The sequence below is a fragment of the Epinephelus lanceolatus genome, chromosome 9 (genome assembly GCF_041903045.1).
Source record: "Epinephelus lanceolatus isolate andai-2023 chromosome 9, ASM4190304v1, whole genome shotgun sequence".
Lineage (NCBI taxonomy): Eukaryota > Metazoa > Chordata > Actinopteri > Perciformes > Serranidae > Epinephelus > Epinephelus lanceolatus.
Window position 1 is genome coordinate 24,150,168 of NC_135742.1, and position 17,873 is coordinate 24,168,040.

The window sequence follows — 17,873 nt, forward strand, 5'->3', positions numbered from 1 at the left end:
GGATCAACTGCACGTCCCTCCAAATGTCAACTTGACTTTGTTTTTTTCCACAGCTGACGATGGAAGTGGAAGTGCATGTGTTTCCACTTTTAAGCATGGGGATGAATTTGTCTGTATTGTGGGACAGCGATACCTTTAACCCATGCTCTACTGCTGGTATCTAAGTTTAAAGGGGAATGTTACCCTTTTTTAAGAACTGTTTGTTTCTTATCTCTGTGTCCCTGAGCCAATCTGTCAATGTTCGTGATTCACAGCTCTCCTTTACATCAATCTGGTCCCGGCCTCCACAGATGGTGTGCAGTGTACAAGCATGCACAGAGGGGCTTCTGCTCAAAGCATCGCCTGGGGAGCATGCAAACAAAAAAATTCTGTGAAGAAGCAAAAACTCAATGAGTGTTACCTGCAAAAGGCCATAGTTCAAACACAACACATCAGTGCTGTGGAGGAATTGTGATTAACTGTGAACTCATATGAAATACTCATGGGCGTACTTTATCACCTTTATACAATCCCTGTGAGGAAAGGAGTCAAATATTTGGAACAACAAATGTAGTATAATGAAACAAAGGTTAAAAGGTTGAATATCCTGCAACAGTTAAGTTTTTTGCTATTGTCCTTATTTATGGCATACATATCTGAAAAGTTTCAATCCCAGGAGGGAGCCCTTCTCTGCAGAGTTTGCATTTTCTCCATGTGTCAGCGTGGGTTTTCTCCGGGTACTCCTGCTTCCTCCCACAGTCCAAAGACATGCAGGTTGGGCATAAGTTAACTGGTGTCTCTAAATTGGCCGTAGGTGTGAATGGTTGTCTGTCTCTATGTGTCAGCCCTGTGAAAGTCTGGTGACCTGTCCAGGGTGTACCCTGCCTCTCGCCCAATGTCAGCTGGGATAGGCTCCAGCCCGCCTGTGACCCTCAAGAGGATAATTTTAATTTTATATACTTTATTAATCCCCCTGAGGGGAAATTCAATTTTTTTTTCACTATGTTGTCATTAACACACAGGTCCGAAAGACACACACATGCACAAACAGGACCTATACATGCACAAAGTGGAGAGATGTCAGAGTGAGGGGACTGCCTTGGTCAGGCGCCCTGAGCGGTTGGGGGGTTCGGTGCCTTGTTCAAGGGCACCTCGGCAGTGCCCAGGAGGTGAACTGGCACCTCTCCAGCCACCAGTCCACGCTCCACATTTGGTCCGGACAGTGACTCAAGCAGGCAACCCTCTGGTTCCCAACCCAAGTCCCTATGGACTGAGCTACTGCCGCCCCAAGTGGTTATGAAAATGGATGGATGGATATCTGAAAAGCCCCGCATGCACAGCAGATGCCCATAGCTACAAAAATTCAGTTGCACAACCATATGCTGCAACATGTTGCAGACCCTCATCCCGGGGTCAGTAAAGCGAGCATGAACCTAGCTTCAGGCTTGTGTGTTTCGAGGATTCTTGAGAATTTGAGTGAAGAGCACCTTTTGTACGCCTCTGGCTGGTTCTAACTTGCTCGGCTTGCCCCAGCAGGAAGAGCAGGTCAACAACATAAAAAAACTAGACCTCGAGGTTGGAAGGTGGTAAATAAAAATGACACCAAACAGGCCTCTTTGTCAGACAAGCAGACATGGATGGATTACTGAGCGGGCCTACTGGACAGAGGCCCAGTTGCCCTAAGTGTTGAGGCCCCTTTCTGGCCTTCACCTGCAAAAAGTCACTGAAATTAACACATACTGACCAAGAGACTCAAAATGACCACAGGGAGACACAAAAAGAGACGTAAAGGAACTGCAAAGAGACACAGACTAACCGAAAAAGACACAAAATCACCTCAAAGACACACAAACTACTACAAAGAGATGCAAAACTACCACAAGGACACTCAAAATTACCACAAAGACATAAATTCACAAGAGAGATGCATAATGAAAACAACAAAAAAATAGAGGCAAAACCAGCACAAAGTCTTTGTGTCTTGCTTCTATGCTGTGGAGGTGGTGGGGTCTTAAACATATCTATGCCCAGGGACTCACTGTCTCATAATCAGCTCATGCAAGTACCCCCTAATATACAGAAATCCAGGGTTTATGACTCCGGTTTCTTTCTACCTTTTTAATAAATGTGGTGCAAGCTCAACAAGTAATGCGTGAACTGTCGCACACAGAGGAATCTATGTGGCAACCTAGAAAGAGTGACAATAACTGTTAATGTTGGGTGTATAGGAAACAGACAGCTTGGCCATCTGTCTGAAAAATTACAACACTGTTACTGAGCACTGCTTATGGTTGAACACCCAATTTCACTTATTATTAAAACAAAAGTTGAGACGCACAGAAGTGAGGCCTGCCGTTAATATGCTGATTCATACTGCCACCTGCTGAGGACATGATGTGCAACACTTCTATCTGTTGCTATATCCCCATATTATACTATATATAATATAGTATCATACCCTAATATATAATACATGTATTCCCACCAATCTGTATCGCTGGATACAAGTGATCAAAGTCTGTTATTCTGCCTCACAGATTTGAGTGTTTTTACAACATATCAAGACACTAAAACAACAATAACACATCGAGATTATTTTACACCCGTCCATCCTCTTAAAATGAGTTTACTAGAAAATAATCTATGCTTTAAAAGGCAGAAAGGCAGTTCAACTTTTCCTCTTGAGGAACAGGTCTTGTTTACCCAAGATCTCAAAACCAGCATTTGCTCTAGCCTTGACAGGCTTTATCTCAACTGCTAGGGTCATCTTAGAAACTGGAAAAGTCGAGTTAAGCCTGATATAGAGAGTGGGTTTAGTTAATGACAGTGAATGCATCATTTGAGTTAATGATAGCCAATTTGCATGACCGAAGAGAATCATATTTGCTTGTCTGGAACCAGTTTTTGTTTTTTATAAAAGGACTTAACATGTCATAGGAGCTAGACACTGCACTGAAATTAACTACAACTGTAACATACAGATAGAGGGAGCGGGGTTGATGTGTAGAATAGGTCACCTGATGATATAAGTATTAATGCTGTGCTGATGGATTTTTGAATCCTTAATGGTACGAACACTGCAGAGATGTGTTTATGTTTAGTCTGTGCTGTTTGTGTTTATGCATTTGTGTTTTTTGTGTTGATGTACTTAAAATAGAAAAACCTCAATAAAAACGTAAGTGACAAAAAAACATTTTATGGCTCAATTTCATAATACACATCCAGACACAGTTGGATGGTAATAAATGGCTTTTATATATATAGGTCATTTTATGTGTAAAGAGTTGTGTCCTCAAAAAATATTACAGTATCAAAAATAAAAGTATTTCAACAATCCAAAATAAATTAGAATACTGAAAACAATGAAATACAGTTGCAACACAAACACATTATCATGTCTACATCCACAAAACTCTCCAACTGTAAAAAAACAAAATGAAATTCTCACATTTCTAAACACAAGATCGCTGATAGACTGATTTACCGTTCACAGCATTTTACCAAAAAATAATAAATCTTGTTTATAAAAACTAGATCTTTGTAAACACATGAAACACAGGACATGTTTGACGGAGGAGGGTTACAGTGCTCTCTGTCAAAGAGTACCTACTCCTTTCTGAATTTAACTCTTAGAAAGCAACAACATGATTTTATAGGTCCAGTCAACTTGAAGGTGTCCCTACAGTTATGTATGAGGGTATGAGGTAACAGTCCAAGGTGAGTAGAATGTAGTAAACATGAACCTGACAGTCAACTCCCAACCACACTGTCTATAAGTGCTGTTCCCTCTCCTTCAAAAACAGAAGACGGCTTGACTGTGGGTCATCGAGTTGGATCTCTGCTGAGAGTCACTCTACATGATCTCAGAGTTCTCATTATGCCTCCAACACTGTCGACAGCATTAATGCCGTGTAGGAGTTTAGAACTGCAAATGAAGTATTGCTCCTCTTTATCTGTAGCTCCTCTGTCATCGTAATCTACTGTCTGAGATCATCAGTCAGCGTTTGTCTCGTCTTTTGTCCATTTCCTTTCGAATTCGAGCCTCTAGAACTGCCCTCATGGCTGAATCCAGGATGTTCTTCTCTGCGACACGCTCCACCACCTTCTCAGGCTTATCCTCCTTTAGAAACAAAGAGAACACAAGGGAATTAAGACCAAAGCAAAGTATAAAAAAAAAAAAAAAACAGAAATATCAAACAAAGGGATCTGTATTAACCTTGTGCACAAGGATGGAGGTAATGGTACCGGAGTCCGCCTGATAGTCGAGCCAGAACAGCTCAGTACCATGGGTCTCCGTCTCTGTGCTTGACCCACTTTCATTCCACTCTTCGGCCTCAGCACCAGCCCCTGGCTCTGATCCATCTGGGGAATAAACACACACGTCCATGTTCTTTGCTGTACTCAATGGATTTGCTGTTGCCAAAAACAATGAAAAAGCTAATCATACTTACGTCTGCGCCGAGGATGGTACACTTGGATATCAGGTCGTCGTGGTCTTCTAGGTGTTGTCGTGTGCCTCCGCCGCTGAAGCTCTTTGGCTTGCTTCACCTCTTTATCATAGTCATCTCTTGAAGAGACAAGAAATCGACATTTTGTTATGGCTTGGAGATGTACAATATGCCATATTTGTTACAAAACCATGCAGTGCAACATATCTCTGATCTTCTAACCTATTTGTTTTAACAGGTAATGTTATTGTTTTACTAATAGCTTGCAGTCCTGCTTCCCTGACACAGCTACAACATAACTTTTTTTTATACATTTGCTTTAGTGAAATGCACTACAGAGACAGCAGAATTTTGGCAATCTCAAAGCCATTTTTATCTGCATATGCTATGTCAATAGTCCACAACAAAGGCATATGTTATATTGTATTGTTATACATTACATACCCCTAAAAATCTGACACAAACACCTTCGCCTGTTGTTTGATATTGAACTCCACATTTGATTACAGTGTGATATATGGATTGACACCGTGACAATATTAAAAAAAACACCTGTAACTCTTTTTTGTAATAAGCAGTTGTATGTTGTTTTGCCTCCAGTGTCCTAAACCAAGGATAACTTTGGCAATTGGGCCTCTGCGACCTTTCTTTGTGTTTCTACTTTAAGCGTAGAAGAATATGTGTAAGTCATATTCTGCCTTGCTACTAAACCTTTTCTCATCATCACATCAACTTCTATAAAACATGTCTGATTGCAGCTCTGCAAATTATGGCTGGATGTTATGAACCAGCTAGAATGCTAGCTACTAGCATTAGCTGAGGAAATCACCTAGCAATCTGGTTCCTCCGGATATGGTGCAGGAAGCCGTGGCTCATATCCAAGCGGCCCCCGGGTTTGTATTTCAGCTCATGCACTTCATCGTCTCTTAAAATATCCATTTCAAAAAACAGTTCCAATGCGGTGACAGTATTTGTGAGCTAATGATTGCAACAAGTCTCGGCCAGATCCATGGACACTGACAAAAAGCTACATGCTAGCTAATGGTAACTTGTTGTCCAAATATAACTTTCTCGGAGTTTACAATTATTAACAAAAACAAAATACACTTTATTCTTGCGGAGAATAATTCTTAAACACACCAAAAACAGAAAATTGAGATACATTAAATATAAAAACACAGGGATATGCTTTCACAAATTCAGCAAATTATCGCAGTAGTGGTATTAAGCGGTTAATGAGCTAGCTTTAAACTCCGGGTTAGTTTTTAGACTGCTACATGGCAGTTGCGACGTACAACCACCGCGAGTTTCGACGAACCCGGTGCTTGACCCATTCATCTCTTCAAAACAAAGTTGTGCCTTGTCTGTTGTTTGGACATTAAGCTCACAAGATAACTGCTATGAAGGTTTCTCTGAAGCGAGAAAGAGAGGCTGAAGTGGACGACGACGACGACGACGACAGAGGTACGTTTATTTACTTCTAACGTTTATACAACGTCTTGTTAGCAGGAAGCTAACCAATGCTGCTAGAAGCTAGATGAAAATGCGCTCGGTTTCATTCAAGGGTCGGTCCAGTCACACAGTCAAGTACCACTGCTGTGTAGTTTTTAACTGGCTACACAAATGCACCGTCCTTCTAATTAACACAGTGTATAAAATCCATCAGCTCCCACCAACCTAACCGCTAGGTCAGTTAGCATGTTTAGCTAGCTTACACTCAACTGCTTGAACCCCATCTGGTTTGACTCATTCATTTTGACTCACTTAATGTTGCAGTGGCAGCCAAAATATGCCGAGGACGTGTTATAGAAGACCGGAGAAGCCGCCACTGCCCTTACCTGGACACCATAAACAGGCAAGAGACAGTTGAATGTGCACAGCTAATGTTGGTGCTAAAAGCTAGTTAGCCTTAGCCTTCTCTATAACTCTGCAGCTGATTCTAGGTTGTGTTTGTTTATCCTCCAGGAGTGTGCTGGACTTTGACTTTGAGAAACTCTGCTCCATCTCTCTCTCCCACATCAATGTGTATGCCTGCCTTATATGTGGGAAATACTTTCAAGGTAGGTGGATGATCTGACTTTTAACCAGAGATCAAACACCTTGTTGTGCATGGACTGATTTACTCATGTATGTCTCCTTGCAGGGAGAGGCTTGAAGTCCCATGCTTACACTCACAGTGTGCAGTTTACACACCATGTGTTCCTGAATCTGCACACACTCAAGTTTTACTGTCTGCCAGACAACTATGAGATCATCGACTCTTCACTAGAAGATATCACGGTAAGCAAAGGCATAGTGTTACAGGCTCATAGTATGTCATTATTACAGTTTCGACAGCAAATGTTTATTCATGTTCATGTTCAGCAACCTCTTTAAAATAAAAAAAAATAAGTTAAATCCCACACCGAATGTTGTTATGGGTAGAGCTGAGAGGTAAACGATCAATATGATATTGGTACTGTTGTACAGCTATACTTTTAGGAGTCGTTGAGATTGTTGTGTCAGGATATATCCTACATATCATTTGATCCTGGTTTTAAAGGTCACACAGTATTCAGATTTTTTTTCAGTCTTACACAGAAATACATATTAAGAGCATAAGTCAGATATTATTTTAAGGGTGTTATTTCAGTGATAGGGATTTCAGATAGTGATGCACGGTATTGGATTTTTTGCCGATATGTAACAACTCATTTGACCAATAACCAATATCAATACATCCACTTTTTTCCCACCTTTATTTTAGTGATCAGCAAGTCTCTTCTGTAGTAGAATAAACATATTATGCATGCTTGCTGTTAACATGATGGTCCACCAGCAGATGGAGACATGAAATAGAACGCTTTTCAGTGTATGTTATATTTATTCATTGTGCAAAAGAAAAGCATGTTGGCCGATTCTAATAGTTCAATTTAAAGCCAACATTGGCAGATACCGATGGCATACCAATGTTATCGTGCATCCCTGTTGTAAGAGTGTCACATCGTAATTTTTGAAGTGCTGGGGCGGGCTGGGCAATATGACTATGTACAATATATCGATTATATTTTCAAGCAAGATACAAATTTAGACAACACTGTTTATATCAATATAGGGTCAAGTTGTGTTGCATAATGTGTGTCAGTGTGCATCTCTCCTCTCTCACACTCTCCGCTCAGCTCCGTCCCACACACTCACTCAAAAGTTCTTCATCAACAGTCAGAGACACAGAGCTGCTCCTCTGTTTAATCTGTCTGTTAATCAGTCTATAGTGCGACATTGGTCTATATTTGCATGTGCTATGCAAAATCAGTCTGAGATGAATGAAATTACCGTAGTGTAAGGTGGATCATAGCGTGAGGTGGATCATAGCGTGTCGCCATTCTTCTTGGTATTTGTAGTCTCTTTTGTGACATGATGACAGCGCAAGGATACAGCCGACAGATCTGTTTAAAAATGCAGTGACAACACAGAGATTTCATAAACAAGATGTATATAATTCAGGCAAAGAGTCTCTCGCTCCTTCCCTCCTTCAGCCTCTCTGTTGATGCTTTGTGCAGAATTAAGATTAATAGCCTAAATGAATAAAATGATTTCAGTCTTTATCCAGTGCTAGGTTCATTTGAAAGGGCATGGAGAATGACTTTTTAACTCCATCCACAAAGAATTTTAATTGTGTGAAACTACAATGGATTTAGGCCGCCTTGATGCTTTTATGCTCATGTTACAATTTTGTGTCCTGTGCTGTAAACCTTTAAACCTCTGTAGCTCCAGTGCTATATGCAAGAATATTAATAAACAGCCCCGCTATTTATTTTATATCATTTTTCATTTACATGTTATACAGCCGCATATTTTCAAACAGGGAATAAAATCCCCATCTTTGCATTTTATTTTGATCACAATCTGTGTTTATAAAAGTGCTCGTGACATTTCAAATGTGGCTTTGACTTGCAACTGACAACTTGTAGCCCATATCGTAGAAAACACTGAGATATATATCGTGTGTCACACTTGTAAACACAGATATGAATTTTTGTCTATATTGCCCAGCCCTATGATGAATTACTGATATTATTAGCAAATTAGCTGATTCCAATATATCATTTAAAAACCAATATTGGCAGATACCGATGACATGCCAATATTATCGTGCATCCCTATAGTCAGTGTATCACATTGTAATTATTGAAGTGCTGAGTCAAAAATACTATACTGTACAAACTGTGCATTTGTGTTAGTGATGTGACACCTTCTCACTTTCTTTACAGTATGTGCTGAAACCAACTTTCACCAAGCAGCACATTGCAGGGCTGGACAAGCAGGGTAAACTGTACAGAGCCTACGATGGTACAACCTACCTGCCTGGCATTGTAGGACTCAACAACATCAAAGCCAATGACTACGCCAATGTGGTGTTACAGGTATGATTAACTACCACAGTGACCATATCTGGACTTGGTCATAAACCTTTTAAATAATCCCAGTAATTTCGTGTTTGCCTCATCTTCCTAGGCCTTCTCCAATGTTCCACCACTGCGAAACTACTTCCTGGAGGAGGAAAACTACAGGGGTATCCGCAGGCCACCGGGGGACATCATGTTCCTCTTGGTGCAGAGGTTTGGTGAGCTGATGCGCAAACTTTGGAATCCAAGAAACTTCAAGGCCCATGTGTCTCCACATGAGATGCTGCAGGCTGTGGTTCTGTGCAGCAAGAAGAACTTCCAAATCACCAAACAAGGTAATGTTTCAGCTGCCAGAGACTGTAGTACTGGACTATGCTGTGTACTGCAGATCTGAAGTAGGCTGTTAACATGTGCTGCCCTGTAGAGGTTACAGTGCTCATTGATTGTTTTCTGTTCTGCAGGAGATGCTGTGGACTTCATGACATGGTTCTTGAATGCTCTGCATGGCGCTCTTGGAGGCACAAAGAAAAAAACATGTAAGTAGGAGGAGAATCAGAGGGGGTTAATACCCAATTCCTCTGTCATATATATGCAATTTAAGTGTTTCATGTGATTCGTGTTTGGCACAGTGATGTCAAATTATAAATTGATTGTCCAGTCATTACAAAACGTGTGAATGTGAGCGTGAATGGTTGTCTGTCTCTATGTGTCAGCCCTGCGATAGTCTGCCTCTCGCCCGATGTCAGCTGGGATAGGCTCCAGCCCCCCCGCGACCCTCAAGAGGATGAAGCAGTTAGAAAATGAATGAACCACGTGTGTTGAAATCTGTCAGTAGGGGGCACCAGCAGTTCCAAAGATGTGCTTTTGCTTTTGTTTTTCTCTACGGTTTAATTTAGTTTTAGTTTGAGCATGTACAATCTTGTGTGTGCATGTTTCATGTAATTGATTGTTAGAGCATGTGAATTAACCTCTGTCCCCATTTGTCTTTCTGCCCTCATAGCAATCATCACAAAAGCATTTCAAGGCTCCATGCGGATCTTTTCCAAGAAACTTCCACACCCAGATTTAGTGAGTTTCTTGCTTGTGTAATGAAATCCTTAATTTACATGTGCAATATAATGTTTTACTAATAGAATAGTGCAGGGTTGTTCATAACTTTAAGTTGTTTGCGTAAAGAGTTTTGTAGCTAGTGATATGTTGAAAAATGTGGGGGTTTTTTTTTTCTATATTTATTGATTTTCGTGTCAATTAAAGTTAAGTCAGAGCTACATTTTTGGCAGATTATTTAACATACATTACTTTGGCTTGCTTTAAGCTTGATTTTGAGGTGTCCAGCATTTAGTTCTCTTACACAATGTTAAAATAGTTGGAAGTAGGAATAAAAAAATAACAAAAATAACTGACTAAGGAGGTGATGATTTGCAGATACGAGGCAAAGAGCAAAAAGAATATTCTCTTTATGCCCTCAAATCTAACTCTGCTATGATTTTAGGTTCTTTAACAGAAACCATGTGGTGTTTTTATTTTCCAGACACCAGAGGAGAAAGAGGCAATGCTTGTGACAGAGGAGTACCAGGAGCAGATGTCCGAGTCCACCTTCCTGTTTCTGACCCTTGACCTCCCAACAGCTCCACTGTACAAGGATGAGAAGGAGCAGCTTATTATCCCACAGGTCCCTCTCTTCAACATCTTGGGCAAGTTTAACGGCAGCACAGAGAAGGTACCACTTTATTCACATCTTCTTGTCTCAGATATGAAATGCAACATAAAATAAAAGTGGGGAAAATGACTTAAAGCAGTGCTACAATGCAGTAATCTTACAGAAAAGCTTTGGTGCTGATGAAGATTTTGTTTGGGCTTAAAACATAATTATTACATTTTGACACAGTCACAGCAAATGGTGTTTCTAGGTGGAAAAATGGTGGCACTTTGAGCAGATACAAAACCAGAAAATGACACAATTTAACATAATGCTCTGTGGCACATTTCCCACACAGTTTAACACAGATGTTAATCCAACTGAGCACGTACCTGTTCTCTTCAGCTTGCTGTCATACAGCTCAGTTCCCCATCTGTATACTCTGTGTTGGGGTTGCTATGTTTGTGCTGTCAAGTAAGCCCAATTTTACCATGCTGTCCTGCTGCGTTCATGGTTGGTAATACTCTCAGGAAGATGCTTGAGATCCTGAAAACTTGTTTGTGTTACAACCTTTTTTACAAGAAATAATAACTTCTGCCAACTACAGACAACAGGACCAAGCAAATTTAAACCATTTAAGCCATTTAAACTGCAGCGGGCAGCAGGCAGTCAGCCCCACTTGGTATCAAAGCTGTGCCACCCACTTTTATTTATTTATTTTTGTAAGCACTCTAAATGTGCGTGTGTGATTTTCCCATCTCATTTACATCCAGGAGTACAAAACCTACAAAGAGAATTTTCTCAAAAGGTTCCAGCTGACCAAACTGCCTCCGTACCTCATCTTTTGTATCAAAAGATTCACCAAGAACAACTTCTTTGTGGAAAAGAACCCCACGATTGTCAATTTCCCCATCACGTAAGTGCTGTCCATACACTGTAACACGAATAATGATGCATTGAATCACAAAGTGCATGAATGGTTTTGAATGGTTGTTGTGTGTAACTTTTGTGAGAAGCGATAAGACGGACGAGTGTATTTTTTCCTCAGTATGAATGTGCACTTGTTCATGTTGTCACTTTGTATTTGCTTCAACAGGAATGTTGACCTTCGTGAGTACTTAACAGAAGAAGCTCAACTAACAGAGAAAAACACAACGTATGACCTCGTTGCCAACGTTGTCCATGATGGGAAACCCACTGAGGGAGCATACAGAATTCATGTTCTGCATCATGTAGGTTGCAGCCAGATACTTCTCTGAAATAATCTCTGTTTCCATGACTACAAACAACCTAACAAATGGATCAAATTTTGTTTTGACAAAGCCAGTGTCGTGTTAATATACGTTCAAATAATATCTGTGTTTAATCAGGGAACTGGGAAGTGGTACGAGATGCAGGACCTGCAGGTGACCGACATTCTCCCCCAGATGATTACACTGTCAGAGGCCTACATCCAGGCAAGTCTTCCCACTCATTCTGTGCATGGTGGAAAATGTAAATGTTACAGAGGCTTGGCTCCATGTTTTTCTGTGCAACATAAAACTACCTCATAAATTCATTACCTTTCATCTGATGGTGCTCAAAGCACACTATGTAAATGTTAAAGGTCAATCGCAATAGAGTTGCAGCTTCTGATGTCACTTGACTATCTCAGGTGTTTTGAATGTCTAATGCTTGGGAGTTATAGTAGTAATATGAAAAAAAATAGACCAGTATTACTCTTTTCAACATGCAGGTTCCTTATGTTCTTTACGTACAAGTTTCACTGTTGTGCAGTGATGAAGACAATTAAATTTGGTGTTTCAGAGGTTATTTAGCTGATAAATTTCGTGAAGGACTGAATCCTTGTATTTTCTGGGTTAAAAAAAGTCAGTTAATAAAACACATTCTTAGGACAAAGTATTAAGTATTCAATATTAAGATTTCAAAACCTGTATCAGATGATTTTTTATACCAGATTGCAGTTTAAAATTAAGTAAAAAATAGTCTTTGCACCTAATAATGAGTTGTTGTCTTTTCTCTTCCAGATCTGGAAGAGACAAGAGAGTGACGATGACACAAACAACCACACGGGGGTGTAAGTGAGGCACTGAGGATTTTCCTCAGTGTGAATGACCTGATGTGTCGTCACCATTTTGGAAATGAACTGGGCGTTTCTCAGTGATTGAAAATAAGAGAATATAGAATGAGAGTGGCAAAAATACATCTGGACGTTTTCTTAATAGCCACAAAAAAACAAATGTAAATGTCTGCAGCGTTTTGTTTTCTCACAGTTTTATCTTTTTACCACGTGGATGTTTCCAAATAAACAAACTCCAGGACGTGTGGTCTGTATGTTTGTGAATTTCATAAGCAACCATTTGACCTTTTACAGTTTTAGGAGCTTGTCATGTGCATGTAGTTGTTTGCACGGGGAATCAGAGAACAGCAACAAGATAACAGAAGCAGCAGCTGTGCAGCTTTATTGAGTATTCAGTGGTCCACACGGTCATAAATACATACTGAGAGCTCATCTAAGGTAATGAATGTTTTTGCAATCCTCACAATCATATTGACACACATAAAGCAATCTGCAGCATTACACTTCACAAAACTTTACCACTGTAGAAACTGATGGTTCAGACTGAATCCCAGCCTCAGTCTTGTGACACGTCATGCAAACAGCAACGTTTCATGATTAATATTTATGGCTTGTTGGTTGGAATAGCACATGTGATGAATAGTTTCCCCAAAAAGTAAAAAAAAAACAAAAGATCAGTGCAATACATTTATAAAAGACCAGTGTAATAGAGTTGTAAAAAGAAAGCAGTTGTGCGAATTCAGTTCACTCCTTCCACATGTACTTCTCACAGAAGGCCTGGTTCTGCAGATAAAAACAGAAATAGGATGTGAAACAAATCGAATTATTCACAAATCACATGAGTGCTTGTAAGTGTTTCAAGTAGTGAGCAGATCAGGGTGGGGAGGAAGAGACCAATGTGTGCTTAAATGATGTTGCTCTAAGAAATGAATAGATTGTTCATGCACCTTTTAATCAGGTTCAGATTTTTCAACATCCTTAAAGACAAAATTATCTAAATTTTGACTGAGTCACAGCTTTGATTGGCAGAACTGTCAAACTTCATGCCAGTCCTGCTCTCTGTAGAGAGGACGTCCTCTTCATGCAAACCCTGATGGTATCATCATACTAAGGTATGATGAGGGCAAAATATGGTTGGTACGTAGAACTTACTCCACATTTCTGAGCAGTTTGAACATCTTTGCACCAGTAGCTTGGTCCCCAAGTACAACGGTTCTTTCCCAGTGGCTCCACCTTCTTCGGGGCAACACACAGATCAGCTCTCTGTGGGAAAGACGAGACAAAAGATCCCGTGAAAATGAACCAGACCAAGAAATATGTAGTAGTATTCAAGTGGCTACACTGTATTTGTGATAGATGTTGCGTGGACTAGGGCTCATTGTACTGTTGTAAATGATCTCTGTAAACCAACTGGTTTTATTTGCTGTTAGTCGCCAAAATAAGTGTGCTGCTTCGAGCAATGGTAACATTTATGTCAGTCAGTAATTTCAACCCCTCTGAAGGTGTGTAGACCTGCTGTGTGGATCTGTAATAACTTGTGTCCACTTGTGACCACTTGTGTAATGATTTGCATCCACATGTCCACACAGTTATTACAGATCCACAACAGAATTTGTCCACAGTAAACGGTGGAGCACTCCTGCTGTCAGCGGGTTTACACACCTTCAAAGTTTCTTTTTTGCTCCCTCCAGTGAGACAGGTACATGCACATGTGAGTGTTTTTGTAAAAGAGCTCATTCTTACCTCACAAGCATGTGGAGCGTCCATCTGGTTTCCCAAAACCTTTTGCAGTCGGGTGCCGTAGATTCTGGTGAAAGCCTCACACTGAAAAGAACACCAGTGTTACTTTCATGCAAAGTGACAAAGACTTTCTTTTCTTCGTCTACCTGATGAAAAAACTGCTCAAATCACTTTACGGAAAACTCTAAGCAATAAACATGGAGAGGCCATACATTAGTTTTTGAGGGATGTTTAGTGTTAGTGGGAGCTGAGGGTCAGACCTTTGGGATGGCATTAGGGTGATGGACACACACAGACTGGAGGAAAGAGGAAGTCTGAGGTTCTGTGGAGTTGAGACCCAGGTGAAGTCGGCTCAGCGCAGCCAGCGTGCGGCATGAGTCACAGTCAGAGGGGAGGAACAACTCTGGGGAATCAGTCGAGCGTTAAACTTGGTGGAAGTGTGAAGTTCAGATCAAACCGATAAGTGGATGAAGGCCAAATATATTCATTACAACTGACTGACCTGGATCAGGCTGCTCCTTGATCAAACATAGGTGCAACAGAGTGCACACTGTGTGAGGTGCAGCAGATGACAGGAGGAATTCGACTATCTGCGTGCCGTATTTGTTGACAAAATCATCACATTGGTCCTTGTAGCTGTGTGGTATAAGATCACAGACCTCTCCCATGAGCTTCATCAAAGCGTCCTGCAGGGCAACAGAGCAGATGTTAACATGATGTAATGTACAGTGAGGGATAATATGTTTCCAATGCAGAATGAAATAAAGTCACCTCGGTCATATTTTGGGGCAACAGGGTCTCCAGTTTCTTGATGATAAATAAACACAGGGTGCAAACAGGGTTGATCTGCCCCTAGAGAGAGAGGATAAACCGAGAGGTATATTTAAAGTGTGAAAGCAAAAATTTCCTTTCCACTTCATTTCAAAATCCACTTCTGCTTTCTTATACTAACATTGGAGGCAGAGGCTGTGCCGAGGGCAGGGCTGGATGCATCTTTATCAGTGACATGGTGGGGAAGTTTCAGCAGTTCCTCCTCGTTTCGGGCAGCACAAAGTCCAAAGATCATACAAGTGTCTTCTGGTTTCTACACAAACAGGTTATGTTGCATTACAAGGGGATCATTGAAAGTGTTTATTCTTTTTCCTGAGTGTCTATAAAGCTTTAACAGAGACTAAACTCACCAGGTGGTCGGGTGTCTGCTGCAGGACTTTGGGCAAATTCATCTTCACCTGTGACTCACACTCTGATGCCTGTTCTCCTGGGAGGCGCTGGCACAGAGCATGCAAGGTCTCATACACAGTCTCCTGCAATAGCAAAGTAGTTAGTGCATCATCCATGTTGTAGCAAAAATACCTGGTGTGTGAGAGGACAAAGTGTGAAGCAAGGTCTGGCATGAAATCAAATTTTCATGACATAATTACTGTGACCAAAAGAGTTCACAATAATGAGACCCTGTGTCCTCATATGTGGACATCACATTTTGGGTTTACTTGACCTTATACTTCATTCTACTTAACTCAGACCTGTTGTCCTCATTTGTAGACACTTCTTTGTGCTATTTAGTGGCAGTAAGAGCGAAATACTCTGATATATGTAAAAACAAGATGGCAGCCATCTCTGGCAAGTCAGTCTGCAGCCAATCCCGATGCAAAAGTGGGTCCATTGAATCTGTGCTTACAGCGGGCCTCATTTTAAACATCCATTTCAAGGTTTAACTTTCAAAGACAACATTACAGGGACCCCAGTTGCTGGGTGTGTGCCACTTTCCTCATTAACCAGCTCCACAAACCTATCACAAGTGGTCAGTGAAGTGAAGTAAAGAGAAAGTAAATGCAGTGAATGAGTCATCAACATCCTCACCTTAGTATCTCTGCTGGAAATCATGTTGGCAGACAGCTGGATGATTTGGCTGCACTCAGAACACATATCCATTGTCTGAATAAAGAGAAGCCACAGGGAGTTAATTATTTAGGCCTGCATTCCCTGAAATATATCAGCATTTCCCCCTCCTGTTCTATGTTATAGCTCTTTATGGGCACTTTTTTTAAGAGTGTGGAATGAGTGGAAATGATTGCTGCCGAGGCCCAGTGACTGTCGGTGGTAGCAACACAAACTGTAATTAACAAGTGCAACTATTTTAACCAGAACAAAATATCGGTACAACCACTGAGTATTTAACACACATGTAATCCACCCCCACCCCTAAAGTACGAATTTAAAAATAAATAAATAAAATAAAATAATAAATATAAAATATATAAATAAAGAGAATATAAATAAAAATAAGAGGGGAAAGAAAATCATAAATTACAAGTTGAGGATTGTGTTAGTGCAGTACAATACTTCAGTTTAAGTACACATTATATTAATGTACACATTTTGACATCAATTAATAATTTTATTTGTGTGTTGTGTATTTTACATGAATTGTGTTTGTCCTGTTATGTTGGCCTTTGAAACACCTGACCAAACGGTGACAATAGGACAGGATAACAGGAGCCAAACTGAGGCTTACCAGAGAATTCTGTCTGATGAATGACACAGGGTCTATGATGAACCTGGACTCACCTTAGAAACAGAAAGCAAATTATATATCGCTGCTGGGGAGGGAAATAGAGACAGAGCGACCATTTTAAAAGGGACAAGCATAGAAATGTTTCAGCGCTAGTCAGGATATAACTACATCCTTTTTGCACATAAGTGTGTGAGTGTCAGCTGTCATAAATCCCACGATAACAGCCTGATCTTTGACCACAACAGGATTAATGGCGAGCAGTCAGGTGACAGTCATGCAGACAGAGGTCGTCAGCAGTAGATGTTGATCTTACCTGGCCACAGAGACACAGCGAGCACCAGCAGGGTAAATCCAGAGGCTGACATGGTGTGAAGGAGCTGAAGACGATATGAAGCGCAGATGATTTTTGTCTATATCAACATCAGGGTGTGTTTCTTCTTCTTTGTGGCTTTTAGCGGTGACTGGCCAAACCCTGTTATGACCATTACTGCCACCTTCTGCTTCGGAGTTTGGACCAGATATTAAAGGGAGAGTTCGGATCTTTTAAAGTGGGGCTGTATTAGGTGCTTATTCATTGTCGACAGTAAATGTCGCTTGGCACGGCCCCATTTTGGAGAAGCAGACAGGAGTACAAACAGGGACCCTAAGCAATGCACTGCTGTGGATGGGGGCATGGGCGGATTATAAGACTCCCTGGGCACAGATATGCAGTGGGCTCCACAACCTGTAGGATCAAGATTCTTATGCCCCTTTTCCACTGCATAAAAATACTGATAAGTCCCACTAACATCTGGCTTTTTAATGTAATTGGAAAGGATACAATCAATCGGCATTCACATCTAGGTCAAATGACTTTACAGTTGTCACGAGGGGTGGGCGATATGGGTGATTAAATATAATCACCATAACTATCGCACATTAAACATATGTGCTGCTGCCAGAGGAGCCGCTGAATAAGTTCCCTCTGAGCGGTAACTCGATAAGAGTCTGAGAAGTTCGGGGCTGTTTAAAAAACATTCAAGACGCCACAGTTAGTTTATACCACAATACTGAAGCTGCTCCTCTTTTTGGAACCACCGCAGAGTCT

The 17,873-nt window shown here is 40.8% G+C and overlaps 3 protein-coding genes across 3 annotated transcripts; 1 reads left to right on the forward strand and 2 right to left on the reverse strand.

Annotated features, from left to right (window-relative positions):
* Positions 1 to 3,824: 3,824 nt before the first annotated feature.
* On the reverse strand, positions 3,825 to 5,467 carry c9h2orf68 (chromosome 9 C2orf68 homolog). Its single transcript, XM_033618480.2, has 4 exons — positions 5,257 to 5,467; positions 4,431 to 4,546; positions 4,196 to 4,341; positions 3,825 to 4,099 (listed from the first exon to the last, which is right to left on the reverse strand). Exons 1-4 carry the CDS (start codon positions 5,364 to 5,366, stop codon positions 3,977 to 3,979), a joined length of 495 nt encoding a protein of 164 aa, XP_033474371.1. The 5' UTR covers positions 5,367 to 5,467; the 3' UTR covers positions 3,825 to 3,976.
* A 230-nt stretch (positions 5,468 to 5,697) lies between these two features.
* Positions 5,698 to 12,772, forward strand: usp39 (ubiquitin specific peptidase 39). The gene is made up of 13 exons (XM_033618479.2): positions 5,698 to 5,891; positions 6,204 to 6,282; positions 6,393 to 6,487; positions 6,571 to 6,707; positions 8,678 to 8,830; positions 8,922 to 9,147; positions 9,274 to 9,348; positions 9,813 to 9,880; positions 10,344 to 10,532; positions 11,225 to 11,367; positions 11,548 to 11,683; positions 11,822 to 11,908; positions 12,479 to 12,772. Exons 1-13 carry the CDS (start codon positions 5,828 to 5,830, stop codon positions 12,530 to 12,532), a joined length of 1,506 nt encoding a protein of 501 aa, XP_033474370.1. The 5' UTR covers positions 5,698 to 5,827; the 3' UTR covers positions 12,533 to 12,772.
* A 115-nt stretch (positions 12,773 to 12,887) lies between these two features.
* Positions 12,888 to 17,256, reverse strand: sftpbb (surfactant protein Bb). The gene is made up of 11 exons (XM_033619002.2): positions 17,100 to 17,256; positions 16,787 to 16,839; positions 16,132 to 16,206; positions 15,453 to 15,575; positions 15,224 to 15,355; positions 15,043 to 15,123; positions 14,774 to 14,957; positions 14,532 to 14,674; positions 14,275 to 14,355; positions 13,684 to 13,794; positions 12,888 to 13,314 (listed from the first exon to the last, which is right to left on the reverse strand). The coding sequence occupies exons 1-11, from the start codon at positions 17,149 to 17,151 to the stop codon at positions 13,276 to 13,278; spliced, it is 1,074 nt and encodes a 357-aa protein (XP_033474893.1). The 5' UTR covers positions 17,152 to 17,256; the 3' UTR covers positions 12,888 to 13,275.
* Positions 17,257 to 17,873: the final 617 nt, after the last annotated feature.

Excerpts from the sequence above, each read along its gene's own strand:
- sftpbb (XM_033619002.2), bottom strand. The coding sequence starts at position 17,151 with ATGTCAGCCTCTGGATTTACCCTGCTGGTGCTCGCTGTGTCTCTGTGG. Across the intron at positions 14,675-14,773 it reads CAAGGAGCAGCCTGATCCAG|AGTTGTTCCTCCCCTCTGAC; the intron begins GTCAGTCAGTTG and ends CTGATTCCCCAG. Across the intron at positions 14,356-14,531 it reads ACCCTAATGCCATCCCAAAG|TGTGAGGCTTTCACCAGAAT; the intron begins GTCTGACCCTCA and ends TGTTCTTTTCAG.
- c9h2orf68 (XM_033618480.2), bottom strand. The coding sequence starts at position 5,366 with ATGGATATTTTAAGAGACGATGAAGTGCATGAGCTGAAATACAAACCC. Across the intron at positions 4,547-5,256 it reads CGGAGGAACCAGATTGCTAG|AGATGACTATGATAAAGAGG; the intron begins GTGATTTCCTCA and ends TGTCTCTTCAAG. Across the intron at positions 4,100-4,195 it reads CCTCCATCCTTGTGCACAAG|GAGGATAAGCCTGAGAAGGT; the intron begins GTTAATACAGAT and ends TTGTTTCTAAAG.
- usp39 (XM_033618479.2), top strand. The coding sequence starts at position 5,828 with ATGAAGGTTTCTCTGAAGCGAGAAAGAGAGGCTGAAGTGGACGACGAC. Across the intron at positions 6,708-8,677 it reads CTTCACTAGAAGATATCACG|TATGTGCTGAAACCAACTTT; the intron begins GTAAGCAAAGGC and ends CTTTCTTTACAG. Across the intron at positions 11,368-11,547 it reads ATTGTCAATTTCCCCATCAC|GAATGTTGACCTTCGTGAGT; the intron begins GTAAGTGCTGTC and ends TTGCTTCAACAG.